General features: G+C 29.5%; 1 protein-coding gene across 2 annotated transcripts; it reads right to left on the bottom strand.

The window, feature by feature from the left end:
* Positions 1–222: 222 nt before the first annotated feature.
* LOC136078332 (uncharacterized) lies at positions 223–6,736 on the bottom strand. Of its 2 annotated transcripts, XM_065793948.1 has the most exons (8): positions 6,588–6,736; positions 5,683–5,845; positions 5,383–5,493; positions 5,131–5,277; positions 4,369–5,026; positions 2,894–3,130; positions 2,560–2,735; positions 248–1,998 (listed from the first exon to the last, which is right to left on the bottom strand). In XM_065793948.1, the coding sequence occupies exons 3-5, from the start codon at positions 5,461–5,463 to the stop codon at positions 4,640–4,642; spliced, it is 615 nt and encodes a 204-aa protein (XP_065650020.1). In that variant the 5' UTR covers positions 5,464–5,493; positions 5,683–5,845; positions 6,588–6,736; the 3' UTR covers positions 248–1,998; positions 2,560–2,735; positions 2,894–3,130; positions 4,369–4,639. The 2 variants fall into 2 exon arrangements, with proteins under 2 accessions (XP_065650019.1, XP_065650020.1); XM_065793947.1 differs by lacking the exons at positions 5,131–5,277; positions 5,383–5,493; positions 5,683–5,845; positions 6,588–6,736 and having other exon boundaries at positions 223–1,998; positions 4,369–4,629.
* Between the last annotated feature and the right edge of the window lie 13,176 nt (positions 6,737–19,912).

Below are 19,912 nucleotides of genomic sequence, written 5' to 3'. Positions count from 1 at the left end.
TTAATAGCAAAAGTGCTGTATACAAAATATTATTATTAAAAAATTGATCTTTTATCTTACTATTATTTTGATTGGTTCTGGCAATCTTGACAAATCCAAATTTCATCTTCTTTTTCATAAGCACTTAGTGGGATTTGTTCACAGTCACGAATAATTACGAATAAATTTCCATCAAAATATAAAAACCTGATAAAATCAAGATATGAATTAAAGCATTGCATTTGTAATTGTTTTTATTATTAACTAAACTCATTAGTAATTGTGAAAATATACCTGTTAAATATGTCTTCGTCTCCAGGTAGCCAAAACATGCGACATGAGCAATGCAGTGGAACACGAAAAATCTTAGCAACACATCTTCTAAACAATAAAGGCTTTGCAGTGGCTGGAAATATATCCATCCTGTTGTTTGATATACATTTTAGGAGATGACTTCTCATTTCACTTTGTTCAAACATCATATTTGTTGATGGTACACCTTTTGTTTCAAGAATCTGACGAGCCCATGCAACAGCATAAATTCCACAATCCACACCATTTGTTTGCTGTTGAACTGGTAAAACTTTTAAAACAAGATTTTTTTGTTGACAATGTAAAATGGCGCATATTTGTCTTTTTGTCTGCATGCTGACTGAACCGTGGAAAAGGCTGTCAAATATATATATCTCCCCTGGTTTGCAATCATATGTTGTCACACATATCCAGTGAAGATTTCCATCATGAAGAATTTGGACAAATGGTGTGCTGGTGTAGATATGGAAAGATAAAACTTGTCCTTTAATAGGATCTTGCAGACCAACATCAATATTTAATTGAAGTGACATTAGTTGTTGACAAAAATGAATCACCTTATCATTTAGCATCTGCCCGTTAGAAATGTCATATTGTTCTCTACTTCCAATCAATGAAGATTTAAGACTTTGAATGCGTCTAGAAATCTTTTCGAGTTGTTTTTTATCTTCAATTATGTTAGCATCATACGAGTGATTGCTATCATCGGTTGAAAGATGCTTTATTTCAATTGCGTCATTAGAAACAGTAAATGTGTCACAATTGTCAAAATCAATCAAATCATTTGTGACCTCAGAAACATTCAGGGTATCTTTCATACTTTTTTTAGCCATTACACTGATATCTGTGGCTGCCTTACAAATATCATATTTATTACCAAATCTTTTAGTCATTTTTCTTTTGCCCCGCTTAGGAATGTGGCAAAGTTTTGGTGAATTTGTTAGTGACTTACTCCAAGTATCAGGTTGAATCTCTGGGCGTAGCAGAATTCCTTTTTCTGCTGGAAGACTGTCAGCTAAATTTTTTTTAAGTTGACGTAACCCTTCAAACAAATTATCAATGGTTTGTTGTGATTGACATTAATAACTCATTTGCCTAATTTCACTTAAAAGCTCACGACAAGTTGCAGATGTATGGTCCTCAGCTATCAGACCATGACTATTATTTACTTGTGTGCAATCAATACTTTTTAATTCCATTACATTCTCTTTAGTAAGCGGAGATGAAGGCGATTTAGATGGTGGTGCTGTATGTTCGAAATGTGCTGTATGTTCAAAATGAATATTTTGTAAGGAAATTTCATTGGATTGTGCTAAACTTATTTCCTGTGAAAATAAATCCAGCTTGAAATAAGGAGTTTGCATATGAGGTGCCAAATGCAGACCATGTGAGATTTTCTTTAATAAAAATGGCAAAGAAATGCTTACAAGGATAGGAGCTACGAAACCAACTAGGACATGAACAAGTCGGCAAGTGTTCTGAATCCCCAAGGTAACATTGGTATATTTCTCTGATATTTGAATTAAAAGAAGCAACATTGTACAGTTTGTCACGGCAGTAACGCCACGCAAATCCACACCTTGTAATTTATCTATCAACTTCATACAATGCTTAACTAAAGATGGTGGCCGATTAATCAAATAAGCTGGAATTTGATCATGGTATTTCCTATATGAGGAATGTGCTCTTCTATTTTCATCACAATAACTAAAAAAAAGGTAGACAATCTACGAATTCTTTTAACAATGGAATTTAGGCAACCTTCAAAATTATTTTTTTTTTAAACTTACTTATTGTTAAAGTTTCATTTTAACCTGGTAACTAGACAAAAATACAAAACCTAAGTTGGATTCTACTTGCCATAATGGTTTTAAATTTTGTAGTATGCATGACAATATTACTGCTTATGTATAAACTAGACATTATAAAACAATTATGAATAGACAAATTATGTAGTTAAAGCAACAAACTGCTAAATAAATTTATCTCTTTTACTAAATTTAAATTCACTAACAGATTTTAAACTTAATAATCTTATATTGCTAGAAAGTTATGACTATGTCTTAAAGATTTTTTTGTTTGTTCAATTTACAAATCTAAAATATAATGAGTTTTAAACATTTTCAAAGATATAGAAAATCATAAAATAATCGATAACTATCAAAAGAACTAGTGAAGTAAGAATAAAAAGAGTGTTCTTAATTATTTATAAAGGACATGTATTAAACCAAAAAAAAAAAAGTAGTTGTAGTAAATGTATCAACTAACTTATCATATTTGTGCGGAAGAAATTCTTCTATGCAAATACTGAACATAGCTGTTAGAGAAGAATTCTTTCGTTTTTCCAAAAAACTGTATTTGAAATATTGGTTCTGCCTTTCAGTTCCATTATTGGTGTTGACATTCAGCAAAATTCGATCTAGCCTATAAGCAAATACCCATCTCTAAAAGTGAAATAAAGTTTATAAACACTTCAGTAATATAAGTACTATATAAAGGCAAAGCTATACTCAAAAATTAAGATCAAACTTTTTCCAATAAAAACATTATATCAACTTTTATGAGAGTATAAAATTTTTTGTTTTTATTATATAGAAACAACCTTTTGAATACAAAACCAAGTGCTTTTCAAATATTCTTTTTGGGTTATTTTGCCATTCTAGTGATTACTCTAAGTTCTGAATAGCTTTATTGCAATCATCTATTGTTTTAGCATGTGCAAATTCTGGAAGCTTAACTTTAACGTCATCTTTTACATTGCTACAGCCATTAGTAGTTTTAGACAGCCATCGTTCCCAAGCTTGTTCTCGATGAAAATCACAAATAGACACTTTACATCCTAAGTTAAATTACTATATTTAAACTATATTTGCAATTATGAATTACAAACAATCGTCAGCTGAGAACCAAGAGGCCGTATTTCCGAATTTTGTGTTACTGAGAAAATCGAGTTTTAAATTTTAATTTGTAAAGACTTCCTGCTTAAGTTTCCGACTAATTGTTTAAATATTTCCTAAACGTTTATCATTTTTTGACTAGATTTTTTGGTGGACACACACCCCATCCCATCATAAAATGTGGACATACAGCCTCTTTGTTCTCAGCTGACGCAATGATAATAAATCATATCAAAATACATATAAAAAGAAGAGAAAATTGTAATACAGATATTCATTAACTACCACTATATTTATTTTATGGAGACTCTAATAGACGCTTTTAAAAAAAATTAAGCATACGTATGCATATTATTAAGACTCAACTTAATTTAAAATAAAAAATTACTGTGTATGTATATATACACACACATATATATATACATATATATACATATGTATATATATATACACACACAAACACACATATGTATATACATATATATATATATATATATATATATATATATATATATATATATACATATACACACACACAAGTATATACATACATATATATATATATATATATATATATATATATATATATATATATATATATATATATATATATATATATATACATGTGTGTATATATGTATATATATGTATATGTATATATATACACACACATGTATATACAGATATGTGTATATATACATATATATATATATGTTTATATATGTATATGTATGTATATATTTGTATATATATATATGTATACATATGTATATATATGTATATGTATATATATGTATATATATATATATATATGTACATGTATATGTATATATACATATATACATGTACATATATATATATATATATAATATATATATATATATATATATATATATATATATATATATATATATATAATATATATATATATATATAGGTCAACATCAAGTTGGCAAAAATTATTTGATACCAAAGTCTTAACATAAAACATAGAAATGAGGTCGGCTATTTTTTGCCGACCTCAAACGCTTTAAGGTAAGCAATTAGGTCTATATATATATATATGTATATATATATATATATATATATATATATATATATATATATATATATATATATATATATATATATATATATATACTACAAACAATAACTATTAACTAACAAATACAATTTTAACCTGGAAACACAGATTCAAGTGAATTTATTTCTTCATTTGAATAATCAGTACAAAAAAACTTTGGCTGGAACAATGGATTCCATTCTTTGATGCACATAAGTGCCTCTGTTATAGCTTCAGTAGTTTCATACTCACACACAAAAATAGCCACAATGTGGTAATCAATATTAGTTTTAACAACAAGGAAAAAGAGAGGCAGTGCATATCTGGTTGTTCGGTACGTAGCATCGAGAAAGGCAAGTTCATTACCATATCGTAACAGCAGTCTCTTTTACCATATATCTCGATATAGGAACAACAATGAACTTTTAAGTTCTAAATTATTTTTTTCTGAATTAAATCCTCCTTTGGGTCTAAACTTGATTGTTGCATCTTGAAAGTATATTTTCCATTCATTAATCTTGTCCAAAAGACATTCTTGATCTATCAGTGATCTGCAAAGCTTTTGTCTCGCTCTCAATATATGATTTGCAATTGTTTCATCACTTGGGAAAAAACGTTTGTTTGTCTTCTGAAGAATGTTATTTGAATTAAATTCCACCTGAATGAAGGCATCTAGATGACGTCTCATTTCAGAAACAGAATTTACACCCTTTTTGACCAACTCACCGATTTTAATAATGAGTTCTTGGCATATAGGTTGATTAAGACCTGCTACCTAATAATTAGAAAAAAAGTGGAAATTATTTTCAATGAAAAAAGATTACGCAAAATAGACAATAACAAGATGCTAATGTAGAGTTTTTTTATAGTGTTACTCACATCACCAATAAGATGGTTGGTATGAGCAGAGATTGAAGGAATTAGCAATATATATTTTCTGCACATTAAAACTGTATTTTTCAAAGCTAAAACTGCACGTAATTTTTTGGAAACTTCTTTTCTTAGCCAACTTGAATCTCGATCCAGCTAAACAAATTTTCACCATTACATACATATTTAAAAGTGCTATGAAAATAATGAATACATATGAATATTAAAACCTAAGGATTTATGGAAATTAAGAATACAAACCTTATATTCAGAAAATTCAATAATTTCTTTGATATAAACTTTAGCAGGACAATCAAATTTCTTGGTAACCTGGAGAGTCATTCTTTTTTTTTTGCAAGAATGATCTAAACTCTGAACATAAATAAAATTATTTATGTTCAGAGTGAACATAAATAAAATTATTTAATTAGAAAATTAATGTTTAAGGCAACTAAGTTAGAAAACATTTTGGTTTGGCAATAGTAAAAATAAACAGAAAAGAAATAATAAATTAACTTAAGAATTCTCCAGTTTGTCCTCAGATCTGAAAAAGTAACTTACTGCATCTTTTTTTTTTTAATTTTGTACAGAGCTTTTTTATTGCTATTTTTGTCCTTGCCGTGTTGACAGTCTAGAGTGCTATTTGATGAAACAATGAATGGTACTCCTGTGTAAGAGATATCTTTATCCTCAAAAAACACTTTATGATTTCTCAAAAATACTTCTAAAAAAGCAGATTTTTATATAAATAGTTTAAGCATATAATGCAAATTTTCAGAAAATATACATACTTAAATTAACATGCAAATAAATTTTTCTACTCAATATAACTACCGTAGTAAATTTATTTGCATATTTGTAAGTATGTAACAATGAGAATATAAGAACAATAATTTAGCTATTTAATTAAGTGAATAACTTAATTTTAATATGTTTGCTAGAACAATTTTAAACAATTTTACGTAACTAATGTTTTCCTCTTGAGTTTAGCCATTTAAATTCCCAGATTTTTTAATAATTTTTTTAGTTTAATCTAAACATAATTTTAATCTTTGAAAAACTAAAAAAAAAAAAGCTTTATTGTATACTAAAGCAAAATCAGCTATATTGCATGCCAAAAATCTATATTGACCAGCCATTCTTTAAAAAAATACATATATATTATGCAAAACAAAATCTTTTTTTAAAAAAATTTCCTGAGTTTTACAGATTTTACTGTGAAAACATGCTATTTCAAGGTAGAGTCTAAATATTTCCTAGTCAATATTTTAGGATTTACAAAAGACGTTTATAAAAAATTACCCAGCTTACATGAGCAAAATATCGCTCATTTCATAAACCAGATAGTTATGCAATTTGCGTAACACCTCGTTCCTTTTGTTTATCATCAACACACACAATATAATAGGTAACTTAGTCATATAAAAATATAATATTATTATAAATATGAAAAATATAACAAAAACCTTCGAAGCTTTTTTCCATGCATCTTGTAAAACCAACAATGTAATGAAAAGTGTGCAATAATTCATGCTCTTTTATTTTAGCACAAACATCTGCATATGTAGCTAAAATGTGCTTTGTTTCCATAACGGAAGTTGAACTTGACAGTGAAGTTGATAAACCTTTTAAATGATGGTTTTAAATCTCATTTATGCAACAGTACAAATACTGTTGTAATATATATATATATATATATATATATATATATATATATATATATATATATATATATATATATATATATATTATATATATACATATATACACATATATTAGGGTGTCCTAGAAGAAAATCTAATACAGAATTGTGCACTATGAAATTCTTTCCAGAAGATCATACAAATAAATGGGCTCAAAGAAACCGTGTAGCTGAAGGTATTTTAAAAGAAAATTTTATATAAATTTTTAGAGTTTTTTTTCATTATTTGATTGAAACTCAAAAAAGTTATTACTATTAAACTTTCTTTCTCTTCTTTCCATGAGAGAATGTTATCTTTGGTTATATCAAGATGGAGAAAAAAAAAAAAAAAGACTGAGAAACAAAGTCTGATTGCTTTGAGAGGGGACAGACCAGTGTAAATGGATGTTCTCTGTCAAAACTGTTTATCATTGGAACATCACATTTTAACAATTACAAAAGAATATCCATCCACTCTTCCTCCTCTAAGCGTTGCTAAAGCTAACTAAAGATAAAGCTAAGAGAACACACTGTGGTGTAAAATACCAAGTGTGTCTGAGAAAGTGGATCTATCATGATCTGCGATGAAATCTTGAATACTCTTGAATGGATGGAGCATGAGCAGCCATTGGACTCGACAAGAAGGATAAACAGTGAAAGATCATTAAATAACCTGTTGCATCCTGTATTACCTTTCTCTTGTCGATACTGAGTTGCTTGTTGCAATTCTTGGTCGTTTGCATCTAATTGCAACATGTTTTCCAGTGTTAGAGCAAGTTGTGTCAGCACAACAAGATATGATCTGGTCTGTTAAGTCATAATATTCCACAAGACTTTGGAGGAGGGTACTTCAAGTAATACTAGAAGAAAGTAAACCCGACTATGGAGAGGAAACATTATTTGCCATCCTTTATACTGTTTCTGAAACCATTACGTCTGCCCAGTACTGTTTGACCAACTTTGTGCCAAAGTGAAGAACAAGTTTTAAACCCCTAATTTTACCCAGATTCTGTTCTACTATTAAAAGTGTTTTATTTTCTATAATTTAATAGTCTATTCTTGTCATCTGCGACTTGGAAATGTTCAACATGTCAATATTAAATCCCCCAACTCAGAATAGGGAAGACAACATGCAAATTTTTCAAAACTTCTTCTTCTGCTGCTCTTTTCAGAAATTTGTACTTTTTTTTTTTTTTAATTAAAGGTTGCTCTTAGTCTTCTCCAGTTGCTCTTTTTCTACCATCTTCCTCAGCAGGTTTCCTATCCTTTCCTCACGTTCAGCAATTATTTCAGCAAATGTTTTGTCATTTTTGTAAGATAAAAATAACATCTACCCTATCAGATGTATATATGTATATATGTATGTATGTATGTATGTATGTATATATTTGTGTGTGTGTGTGTGTGTGTGTGTGTGTGTATATATGTACATATATATATATATATATATATATAGATATATATATATACATATAAATGTACGTCTATGTATACATATCTACGTACATGTATATATATATATATATATATATATACATGTTCGTAGATATGTATATATAGTCGTACATATATATATATATATCTATATAGACATACATATATATATGTATATATACGTATATATATATACTTATACATATATATACATATATGTATATATATTTATATATACTTATATATATATATATATATATATATATATATATATATATATATATATATATATAGATATATATATATATTTGTAACATATATGTATGTGTTTACACTTACATTTATTTTTGAAATAAATGAAAATTTTACTTAATAATTGAATAGAAACTGATAATAGATAAATAATAAAGTAATAATAAAAAATCTTACTCGTTACATCTTCCAAATCTTGGTGCACGTTATTTTCGATCATCTTGATCCTCAAAATAAATAGTAAACTTGCTTTAAATAAAAAATACAGTGACTTTGTATTTACGAGGTTTTACGATGGAACATTTAAGCAACAACGCATGCGCTAAACTTGTGACGCGCATTTTAAGTCTGCAATTTTTCAAAAAATCTAAACCTACTTTTGATGCATCTTCTCAAGGGCTAACCTACGCACAAGGTGGCGGAGTTTGAAAAACAAGTTGCGAGCTTCAAAACGTGAAAACTAGCCAGAAAGTATGATTGGCAATGTAAGATTATTGGAGCGAACATTTTATATCAGATAATTAATAAACTTTCTTAAATAATTGTTCTACTTGTCTCAATGCTTTAATATTATTTAAATTTAATTTGACATAACTATTTCAATTTTGATAAAATGAAAGAAATAAAATTTTTGATTTTGTCTTTGTAGGGGAAAAATCTGACAACCCTACAAGTCCTGACTGTGGCCCATCAGTGTTTTTATACAGACGGCAATCTTTTTTCAAAAAACGTTAAAGTATAGAATGGTTTGTAAGCAGATGTAAAAAAACAAAAAAAAAAGACACTGTTTCAGTTTTCTACCCCTATCATTTTATGATTGATTTCAATAAAGAATTTCACGCTGATATAAAATTGCAAAAAAAGATTGACCTGAAAGTTTGAGGAAAGCACTCTAAATTTGATGCTGAAATTTACTAAGAACGCTAATATCGCCATCTTTTTAAATCGGTCTATTTTAGAAATCGATCAATAGATTTTTTTTTTTTTTAATACGCAAACTGGTTTTTATTGTCATCATAGATGAAATTTATTTAAACTCGGTTCTCATTATGATGAGTATATATATGTTTTTTATAAAATATCTTCGAAACAGCCTTTTAAATGTACATTCATCGATTTACAACTAAGAATAGGCGCAATTAATTGTATTCACATCAAGTGACAAAGAGTAACGGACGTAATTAAATGTTCATACATCAACTGTCAAATAGTAATTACCGCAGTTACATGTACATGGTTAAGGTCGCGGTAAGGGTTTGGGTCAGAATCAATTAAAAGCTTATCGGTTTTGCTTTAAATAGTTTTTCTATCAAGCAGGGATGCAAAGTTCCATCGATTTTTTGGGACTCCGGGACTCCGTGCTCAAAATGATGGGCTCCTCGGACTCCGGACTCCGAATTTTTTTTTTTTCTTAAATTAAATAAGGATTTTTATTATCTGGAGTTTTTATGTATGAATGCCAGAAAAGTGATAGAGTACCAGTAATATTTTTATTATGAATAATATATATATATGTATATATATATATATATATATTTACATATATATATATATATATATATACACATGATCATATGAATTTTTGGTTCCCTATGTTGTCTATTCGGTCTTATCGCAGAGCACCGCGGAAAAGCAATTAACAGGAATTCACTCCTCTTTCCTAACCGATGTTGCAAAATTTGCCCAAAGGAAAAACTTGCCTTTTTAGGAAAATTAAGGGATCCGTGGGTTTATGCAGCCGAGCGCAACCACTGCCTAATAAGAATAATACAACTCCAAAGATAACTTTTATTTATTTTGTATTGCTGCATGCACAGAATTCTCAATTTCTCAGTTTATTTGAAAACATATGATCATAGAACTACAAAAAGATTTAAATGTTTATTTACATTATTTACACTCTAAATTATAAAGTTACAAGGACAAAATATTACAATATCTACATTGTCAAAAATTACTCGAATAAAAAACTCGTTTGTTCGTAAAAAAAGCACATCGTCAATTAACTCAGATATAAATCAACTACGATGATCTGGTGTCATGTGCTTTAAAACTAAAAACAGTCGCTCAACACTGACTTAGGATATGGGTAGTGACAAAGCGACTCGGCAAGCATTCCGTAAAACCTCAGGGAACTGTTTAATTGCTTTAAATGGGTTAAGTTTTATAAAGTCGTCTAAGTTGGAGGAGGTATCTTTAAACATTGATCGAATTTCCGGAATTGTTTTTAGAGCTTGTCAAAACTCCGTTTCAATTACGTCTAGTTGAACCTGCATTTGTTCTTTTGAACAATTCTTTTCAATATCCTGTTCACATAGCATAAATAAATTTGGTTGTCGCTTTGCGACTGGTGAAGCATCCTCTTCGTTTTCTGAACTAGATTCGGCAACATGAACTGATAAAGAGTTGCGCGCTACTGCGTTTTTGATTTTGTCGAGTTCATCATTCTTATTGTTATTAGCCAGTTGAATCAGTTTGTAATTAATTTTCCAAAGTCCATCAGCTGCAGCTATCTATAGAAATAATAATAAGTTTTTGAATATGTATTTTTTATAGTTAAATATTCAAAACTATATATATAAATGCATTTTGATAAAAAAAAAACCTTATCTTCAGTCGTTGTTAGCATACAGCCATGCCTAATATCCACGTAAACTGCTGCAAGAAACAACGAATTTTCGCGTAGTGCGCTTTCTCTATTATTCATTCCTATTTGGAAATCTCTAGCTAAGTCACTGTCTTTCCCGTCTAGTTCACACTTTAAATTCCAATCAAAAAGGAATTTGCCTGCGGTAATATTTTCACGCTGAAGACGGATAGTTAGATCGCGTGCCATATGCAATACATCTTTCAGTTCTTCCCACATCCCCCAAAAATATGGTTGCACATTAAATTCTTTAGCAGCTTCTTTTTGCATATTCAGGTTTTGAATTACTGGTCAAATCTAGAAGAACAGAAAGAATTCATTAAAAATATGTATTACGTGTTCAACTAGTTAAGTAAAGGGATTATTAAGTAATTTTACAAGTTATTAAATAACGTAAATGTCATTACCATTAAACTAATTGGATTTATACTATAGCGTTCGGAAAACCGGTTTATACACTTCAATTAAAACTTAGAAGTTATAAACTTATAAACTAATAATATGTTTGAGAATTTATTTGCTCAAATTTTTTCAATATGTTCCAAATTTAAAAATAAATATTATAGTTTAGAAGTTTATTTTTTTGCTTACGTGATTCCGTTATTATTAAATTTTTAGATTTATCATAGAAAAAACATCAATTAGAAATGATGAACTAGTTTATGAGCAGTAAAGAAATATTTTACCAAAGTAAAGTTCTTTAAAAATAATTGTCGATTGAATTTGTGCTTTGTTTAAGCACTGTGTAAAACTGTTAAGTAGTGTGAAACTATAATTATAAATAGATAAAACTTGTAACTACTTTTATTAAGAAAAAAGTTGTTTCTTTTAATTTAAACCCGAAATGTTGTAAGATAATATAATTATGTACATGGGTTTTCGGTCTACTCTCTAAAAAAATGAAATTTTTTATTTTATAACGCTTATTGAGAAATTGCAATTAAAGCGGTATGGTTTAGATACGAAAAGCTATCAAATTTAACTCACAAATTAATTATACGCAACAAAAAAAAAAATTCAAATGTCTGTAAGTTTGCGCTATTGAGCCAAACTAACGATCTAGATTAATGGTAAAAAATCAAAAAAGTGTTTTGTACCGCAGCAAATTAACTTGCATATAGCAAAAGATGAGTTTTTAGAAGCCCTAAACCAGCTGGTTTTGATTGAAGGTCTTTCATTCCAGGTTCAAATTATTTTTTCGTTAATATTTATTAAGTAATTTCAAAAAAAATCTAAAAAATTATGTTTTTTTGCCATTTATTGATTCCAAACTTATCTAAACACTTCTCAATAATTTTTTTAGTGTATTCCGCCGTTTGTTTTCTTTTCGTATCGATAATGCCAAGATTGATGACAACAATTTTATCATTGTTTGAGTATTGCACATTTATACCGAGGTAGTGGCGCATATGCCTAGATGTAGAATCGACTTTTAAATAAATTAGCATTTCCGATAATTTGTTTTTGATTTGTTTGCGATGCTTTTTGGCAAGATCACTAATTTGAATTCTCATATTATCTCTATTCATTTTAAATCCAAAATGAGATGCAACTTTTCCACAAAGCTTTTGAATAGGTTCCCGATCAAACGCCTATTGAAATTGTTTTTAGAATAATAGATTTTATTAAAAATTGGCAAAGAAACATATAATTTTTTAGATTTTTTTTGAAATCACTTAATAAATATTAACGAAAAAGTAATTTAAACCTGGAATGAAAGACCTTCAATCAAAACCAGCTGGTTTAAGACTTCTAAAAACTAATCTTTTGCTATATACAAGTTAATTTGCTGCGATACAAAACACTTTAATATGGATTGCTGTGAAGTTCTGCCTTTGATGGCTGTATGTTTTTGCTTCTTATTCTTTTCTTCTAATTGTTTTTCAAATTTTTCTTTTTCTAACGTAATGACGAGCTCCGCGTGTTTTCTAGACAAATGTCATTTAAGGTTGCTAATGCGAGCTTTTGCGGCACATGTAATTTTTTTACCACATAACTCATTACTTTTATTTTTTTCGGGTACAAGACATTTGAAGCATACTACTTTACATCCATTCAACATTTTATTTGTACGATGAAAATGTCTGTAGATCGTATCTGATGCATAGTTAGCGGCCATTACTAGTCAAGATTGTTGCTCACGAGTAAACAGCAAATATTATTATAAATAGAAATGTTGTTATTGCAAGTTATTGTGAACATGCAAAGTATTTGCTCTCTGTTATATATGCTTCACCAAACTAATTATCTGTATAACAACTCTCGAAAACATCGTTAGGATAGTTGTTAACATGACTAGTTACAAATTGATGGCGTTAGTAGTTTTTCCGTCAAAAGAATTGTTGCGCAAAATATTTTTTATTTATTTGTTGAGGTATTTTTAAAAGCCTTTTTTTTTGGCTTCTTTCTTATTTAGATGGTAGGTTTTTTACCATTATTAATTTCTCAATCAAATAAATTCTCAAACATATTATTACCTACAGGTCTAGCCAGGGAGCGATTTTTTGAGTAAAACGAGGAGGGTAAGTCCTTCAAAAGCGTCGAATGTCTTATAAAAAATATTGAACTGTAAGTCAAATGTTAACTCCCTCTCCTTTCAGAGGAGGGGGCAACAACCCCCTTTCCATACAACCCGTGAAATCGCCCCTGGGTCTAGACAATTGATGACCAGGAAATACTTTAATAAACAGTTCATCATAATCACTTTCTTAATGGGATAAAAAAAATATAAAACAAACATTAAGGGTTTCATTAATTAATTTTTTATTAAGTAATTTAAGTAATTAAGTAATTTTATATTTAAGAAATATAAAACTTATAATGAAATATGATGAAAAATTTAAACTTAAAACAATTTATTTTCTTTAACTAATTTTAACAAAAAAAAATTATTAACAAACTTTTTCTTTAACAAAAAACCTCACACATTTGCGATCACAATTGCGGCAAAATGCTTTTAATTTTCTGAATAAACGCCACATAAACAATATCAAAAGATAATTTAAATATTCTAAACGATAAAAGTTTTGGTTTAACGTAAAACTACTAAACGAGTAGGCAAATGGCCATTTCGCACGTAAAATGCGAGCTGCGTAACGCTTCTTAACAAAGCGCGACATTCGAACCGAGACTCAATCTGGCCAAATAAATAAAATCGGCAAAACAGATGGTTAGCCTCCCGGTCAAATGCTCTTTTTTAGTGCTTTGTAACAAGGTCTTTTCAAGGCATATTGTTAACTAAAAAAAAACGAGTCCCGGAGTCCTAAAATTTTTATGGACTCCTAAGACTCCGGACTCCGGGCTCAAATAGGGACTCTGAATCCGGACTTCGCATCCCTGCTTTCAAGTATTAAAAAATCCTAGCTGTTTTTCAATTATCTAATAAAAATAATCTATTCATATTCGAGAATGAAGAAAATGGCGATAATTAGCGTTTTTAGTGAAATTTTTTAAACTTCAACATCAAATTAGAGTGCTTTTCTCAAATTTTCAGGTCAATGTCTCTACACGATTTCAATTCAGCGTGAACTTTTCTATCAAAATCAATTTCTCAAAATTTCTCAAATTTTTAAATTCAATATCTTTACATGATTCCGATTCGGCGTAAAATTTGCTATCAAAATCAATCATAAAATGATATGGGTAGGCAACTGAAACAGTGCCAAAAAAAATACTGAAGAACTTTATCTCAAACAAGACTTGAAATTAAAGAGATGTTAGTTAACATGAATGTAAAACAATTTGTAACAACTGACATACTTCTCAAATTAAATCAAGGTAAAGAGTTTCTAATTTGGTTTTAAGAAATTTACTTGTGTTCTTTGGTAAAATAAATGGTCAGATATTAATAGTTTCAGAATCTCAGACTGAAGACTTTAATTTTGTTGCTGAACTGCATTTTAAAGACAAAACCTTGAGTTAAAATAATATGGAATTAAAGTTGACTATTAACAAAACCATAATATCACGTGTTTCCCAATACAATTTGGTTTAAAAAACTGAAAGATAATAGTTCGCTTTTATCTTTTTATACTGATTTGTCATATGCAAATTCATTTTTTGTGGCATTTGTCATTGTTTAATTATAGCGTGGTACCGAAGAAAATTATGTGAAATTATATTTGTTTTAACATTAATGAAAATCTAACAAGGATTTTCATTAATAGTAAAGTAATAATAAATGTGAAGTTTTTATCTTTTTGGCCGTAAAAGCATGTTTTGAAGAGAAATTTGCCGACAAGTTTTCTCAAAAAGTTTTGATTGCATGGAAATATTCATTAAAGGGCTTTTTAGTCTTTATGCCCGAGTCCAAACTAGGTCAAACTATAAAAACAATAACACTATTAAATATCTTGTTCACATTATACCCGCCTGGCGATGTTAGTTTATTATCACCTGGATGGGGTGGTAGAGTGTCAGATTAAGAAATTTCAATTAAATCGGGAATTTTAGAAAAAATAACCCACGGAGTTTGTGTGTTTGCTGATACAGGATTTACACTAGTTAAGGGATTTTGGAAACAGGGAGGAATATTGAAATTACCATAATTGACCAAAGGGAAATAGCAGATGTCAGTTAAAGTTGATAAATCATGTCAAATTGCACACGTGAGGATACTTAGAGTAGGGGCGTAGGGTAATTAGGCGCTTAAGAAAATTTCGTATTCTGCAGAGCATTATTGTATTGACTCAAGTTGATATATTTTATCATGCAATGGTATTGAAACATCATCAGTAAATGTTAACAGTTGTGTTGTTCCACCAAGCTCTTATAAGAGGGAATACTGAAACTTTTTTAGTTTAATTTTTTTTTTTTTTTTCACATTTGGGTTGTCTCAAGTAGTAAATTTTGTATTATTATATAATAGGTTTTTTCTTAACAGCTTATTGATTTTATTAACTCTGAAAAATAGTTATAATATGTCACTGTCAAATGTCATAGTTATAAAATATAAAGTGTCCTTTATTTCATTTTTATACAGTTCTTTCAGAACGATTTACCTTTGCGACATTTTCATTACAACGCAACTGTAATGAAACCATTCAATTTTTAAATTTTTTTCATCACAACCAATTATTGGTGTGAAACTTAGGCTTTTGCATTTGCCATACATTTGATCAAGTATAAGGTTATTTGGGTCATTTTTTCGGGAAATTATTCCAGGTACTATAAACTTTAAAACAATTGAAGTTAACTTTGTTTCCAGTTTTTCGCATAAGACTCTATTAATCGAAACATGTATTAACATTGTATCATGTTTTTTTTATCTTCAGTCCAAATGTAAAAATGGCAGTATGCAGTGTTAGTAACATACATTTTCTTCTGCACTTCAAGTTAATGGTGTTTTTTTTTACTGTTATCAAAGTTCACTGGAAAGTCCGTATCTATTTTTTAATTGTCTAACCCTTTTCGATACTTATATGGGCACTTAATTTTCACAACACCGGAACCATGACAATTACAACGCACCTATATCAGATGAACATGCGATCCAGTTACTGTCAAAACCATATTTGTATGCGTTTTCGCGACTAATTGCTTGTCAGAATTTATTGCAACGTTTTATATTTTTTAACTATAGTTTGTAGGTTTTGTAATTTAATCTGCAGTATGCTGCATCATTCTGTTTATAAATGACTTAGAATTTTTAGCAATGTTTAAATTATAGGCAATTTTTAATAATGATGCTGTTATTCTACTTGCTCCATACTGCTTTTATATTTTACTAGTACTATGAATTTTAGTAATTTTAATTAAATTGTTATACATATTAAAACTTCGAGTGAGTTTATGTTACTTGTATGATTCTGCGCGATACTTTGTTAAGGTTGAATCATAAAATTTAATCGCAGCAGGCAAATAAAGTGAAGAAAGTGGTCTGCAAATTATTTCCTGAGCTAATGCCAATGCTCTTCCGCAGTATCTGTATCACTGCTGTTCTTCATTTTCATTTTTAATGTGTACAGACTGGATAATTGCAACATTTCTAAATATTTGCTTGAGTCCAAGCACTTTTTTTAATCTTTCTGCAGTTGGTATTGGATCCCTAAAGCTGTAAGGTCTTTTATTTTGTGAGCTTTAGTTTTCAGTAATTTTTGAAAAAATTTTACGCTTCTTTGGTCAAGAAGAATTGATTTTTTTTGTGGTGCTGGGGCTGCTGATTTACGAGAGTTTCCAACAGCAAAATGTGTGCAAGATATTTAATTAGGTCAAGTTGTGCACATGAAGGTCTCAGTGGAAAAAGTACTTAAGTGTATTTTGAGAGTTTTGAGAAAGAAAAGGCCAAAGTTTTTAAATTGAAGCTTAAATACCTTTTATTCATTTTACTCAACTTTAACATTTTTTTTTATATCCAGCACACACTGCTACATATCTAAACCAAGTTTCATACTTGTTTTGTAGAAAAATAATGATTTTGTGATAAATAAGATGTTTTGCACTTAGGTTCTTTTTGCCCTAAATTTTTATTTTCAACTTAATTTTTAAATTTACCAGCAATGTTTTGCACCAATAAATGTTTTTGTCAATCTATAATAGTCCCCTTCTCACACCCTGTTTATTTATAATTCAAGCAGCTGTTAGTATGATGTTTAATTAATAGGTAGATAACATTTCTGTTGCCAGTGTTAAATTCATCAGTGATCATCTGCCTTTTAGTGTAGGTTACATAAGATGGAACAATCTACTGATACTTGTTATAGTTGCTATTTGAATAATACCTACTGGAAAATCATTTTATTAAAAGACTGCCTTTAAGGTAAACTTCTAATGGCAAATAGTAATATTCTTTAACAAAAAACACACTATTTTGACAAGATTCTGTTTATGATTATGTCAAAATGTTTATTTCCATTCAAATTTTAAACAAAAAAGTATAAACGCAATGTGAATTTACACTATTGGTCTACAAAAATAGTAAAACAAATGTGATGTGATAATTATTTACAATCTTGATGGTAACACTATTTACCATAATAATTATCTATACAAATTTAAATCAAATTAATTCCCTATTCAAAATCATCAGCTTGCTCATCCTCTTCTAGAGACATTTCTATAGGTTTGAGATAAGTGTAAAAAGTTACACTCTCTGGAAGATGGACATGCGACAAAAGTGACATAATATCATTAAATTTTGCTTTTTTTATCGGAAGAAAACCGTTGAATGCCAAAGGGCAATCTTTAATTGCCGATTTTAAGGTGCTCAGTGATTTTCCTATTTTTAATAAATTTAAAGTGGAAGTGAGGGGGCAGTCATTGAGCTTCTGCCTACAGGGTTCTTCAGCCTTTCAAATAAAATCCCTCTGAGACTGGCAATACCCTCTGGCGCTTTAATTACTTTATCCAGGCTAGATTTAAAATCTTTAACCCTTACAACAGGTCTACTGTCCATTTCTAAATTGTCAGTAAATGGATGTTCGACATACACAATTTTCCATGAACTATTAATGCTTGATTTGGCAATAAGATTTACCAGGTCAGAAGGCTTATGAAACTTATCTGTTTTTAATTTTTTTATTTCATTCCTGCCAAAGTCTCTGTCACATGGCATTCTGCTGTGACCAGGAATAGGGTACTTAATAACAACTTCACTGAGTTTAGTATTACATAAATTTTTGCAAAAAAGCAACAATGTTTCGGTTCTTTTTTTGTGAAAAACAATTATCTGTGAAAATGACCAGTTTCCTTATCGACTCTGGCAATTCATCTATATAGTGTTCCAGACATGAAATAACCTCATTGGGTCCTTTGTGAGCAAAGTTTTCGGCATAAATGTACATCGAAGCATTTCCAGAACAAACATCATAAATGCCAAGGGTTTTGCACAGCCAGCTCTCTTTTGTAGTATTCCTGACCAATCCCAGTAACAGGTAGAAGTAGGTTCTTTTGAAAATCCATAGCTATGACTTGAGTATCATCAGTAGAAAGAGCAAGATGCTTGTCCTCTCTTATCTGCTCGTAGAAGGCATCCCCTTTTCTTTTGTGAACTTCATGTTCGTTTCTCAGTTTTAACACCAAATCATTATTTATGTTGACAGTGGCAGATTTAATATCAGCATTAAATTTTTCACATGTGTCACACACATCTGTGCGTGGAAACCCAAAACTAATATTAAATTCATAGTTGAAAATATCTCTGTAGATCCATTATTTGGCGATAGTTTTCATGTCTGGGTTTTGTTCCAAAAACAACCTAAACATCTCAGAAATGTTAAGGTCAGAGGTTAGGTAGATCCTTTTTCTATTGTCTGCTCGAGAATAGTGGCTTTCTCTTGCAGGAAATGAAGAAATATGTTGACGGATTGCTTGGCGAATCTCATCATTAAGTTTTTTTGTGATGGCCATGCTTTCCTCTTAAGTCTTGTAGGGGTTCTTCAAATTCAAGGATTTTTTTTTCAGGCGTGATTCCTTAATACCGTGCAGAGCACAATAAGCATTTTTGCACACAGGTATAGGAGAGCCAGTTTCTTTTATTGTGTAGCTGCTACGGAATGTTTTGGGGACTGCCTGACTCTGTTTTCGCCTGATAGTGTTTTCTTCTTTCGCAGAAATGCAACCCCTTAAATAAATGTTTTGTTTCTCATGTCCGGCAAGCTCATTAAATTCTTTTAAAATATTACTCTTTTCTCCATCGTTAAACTTCTCTAGGCATTTGCACCTGCAGTCCACATAGTGCTGGCTCCTTTCATCAACATCCTTTCCCACGTGGTTTTTGTGCGCATCGCCTGCAAATATAAAGTTTACATTTTACATTAGGCTACAACATAAAATGAGTT

This window comes from Hydra vulgaris, chromosome 03, assembly GCF_038396675.1.
Source record: "Hydra vulgaris chromosome 03, alternate assembly HydraT2T_AEP".
Classification (NCBI taxonomy): Eukaryota; Metazoa; Cnidaria; class Hydrozoa; order Anthoathecata; family Hydridae; genus Hydra; species Hydra vulgaris.
The sequence above is the reverse complement of the archived record's forward strand: the minus strand, read 5'-3'. Positions and strand labels throughout refer to the sequence as shown.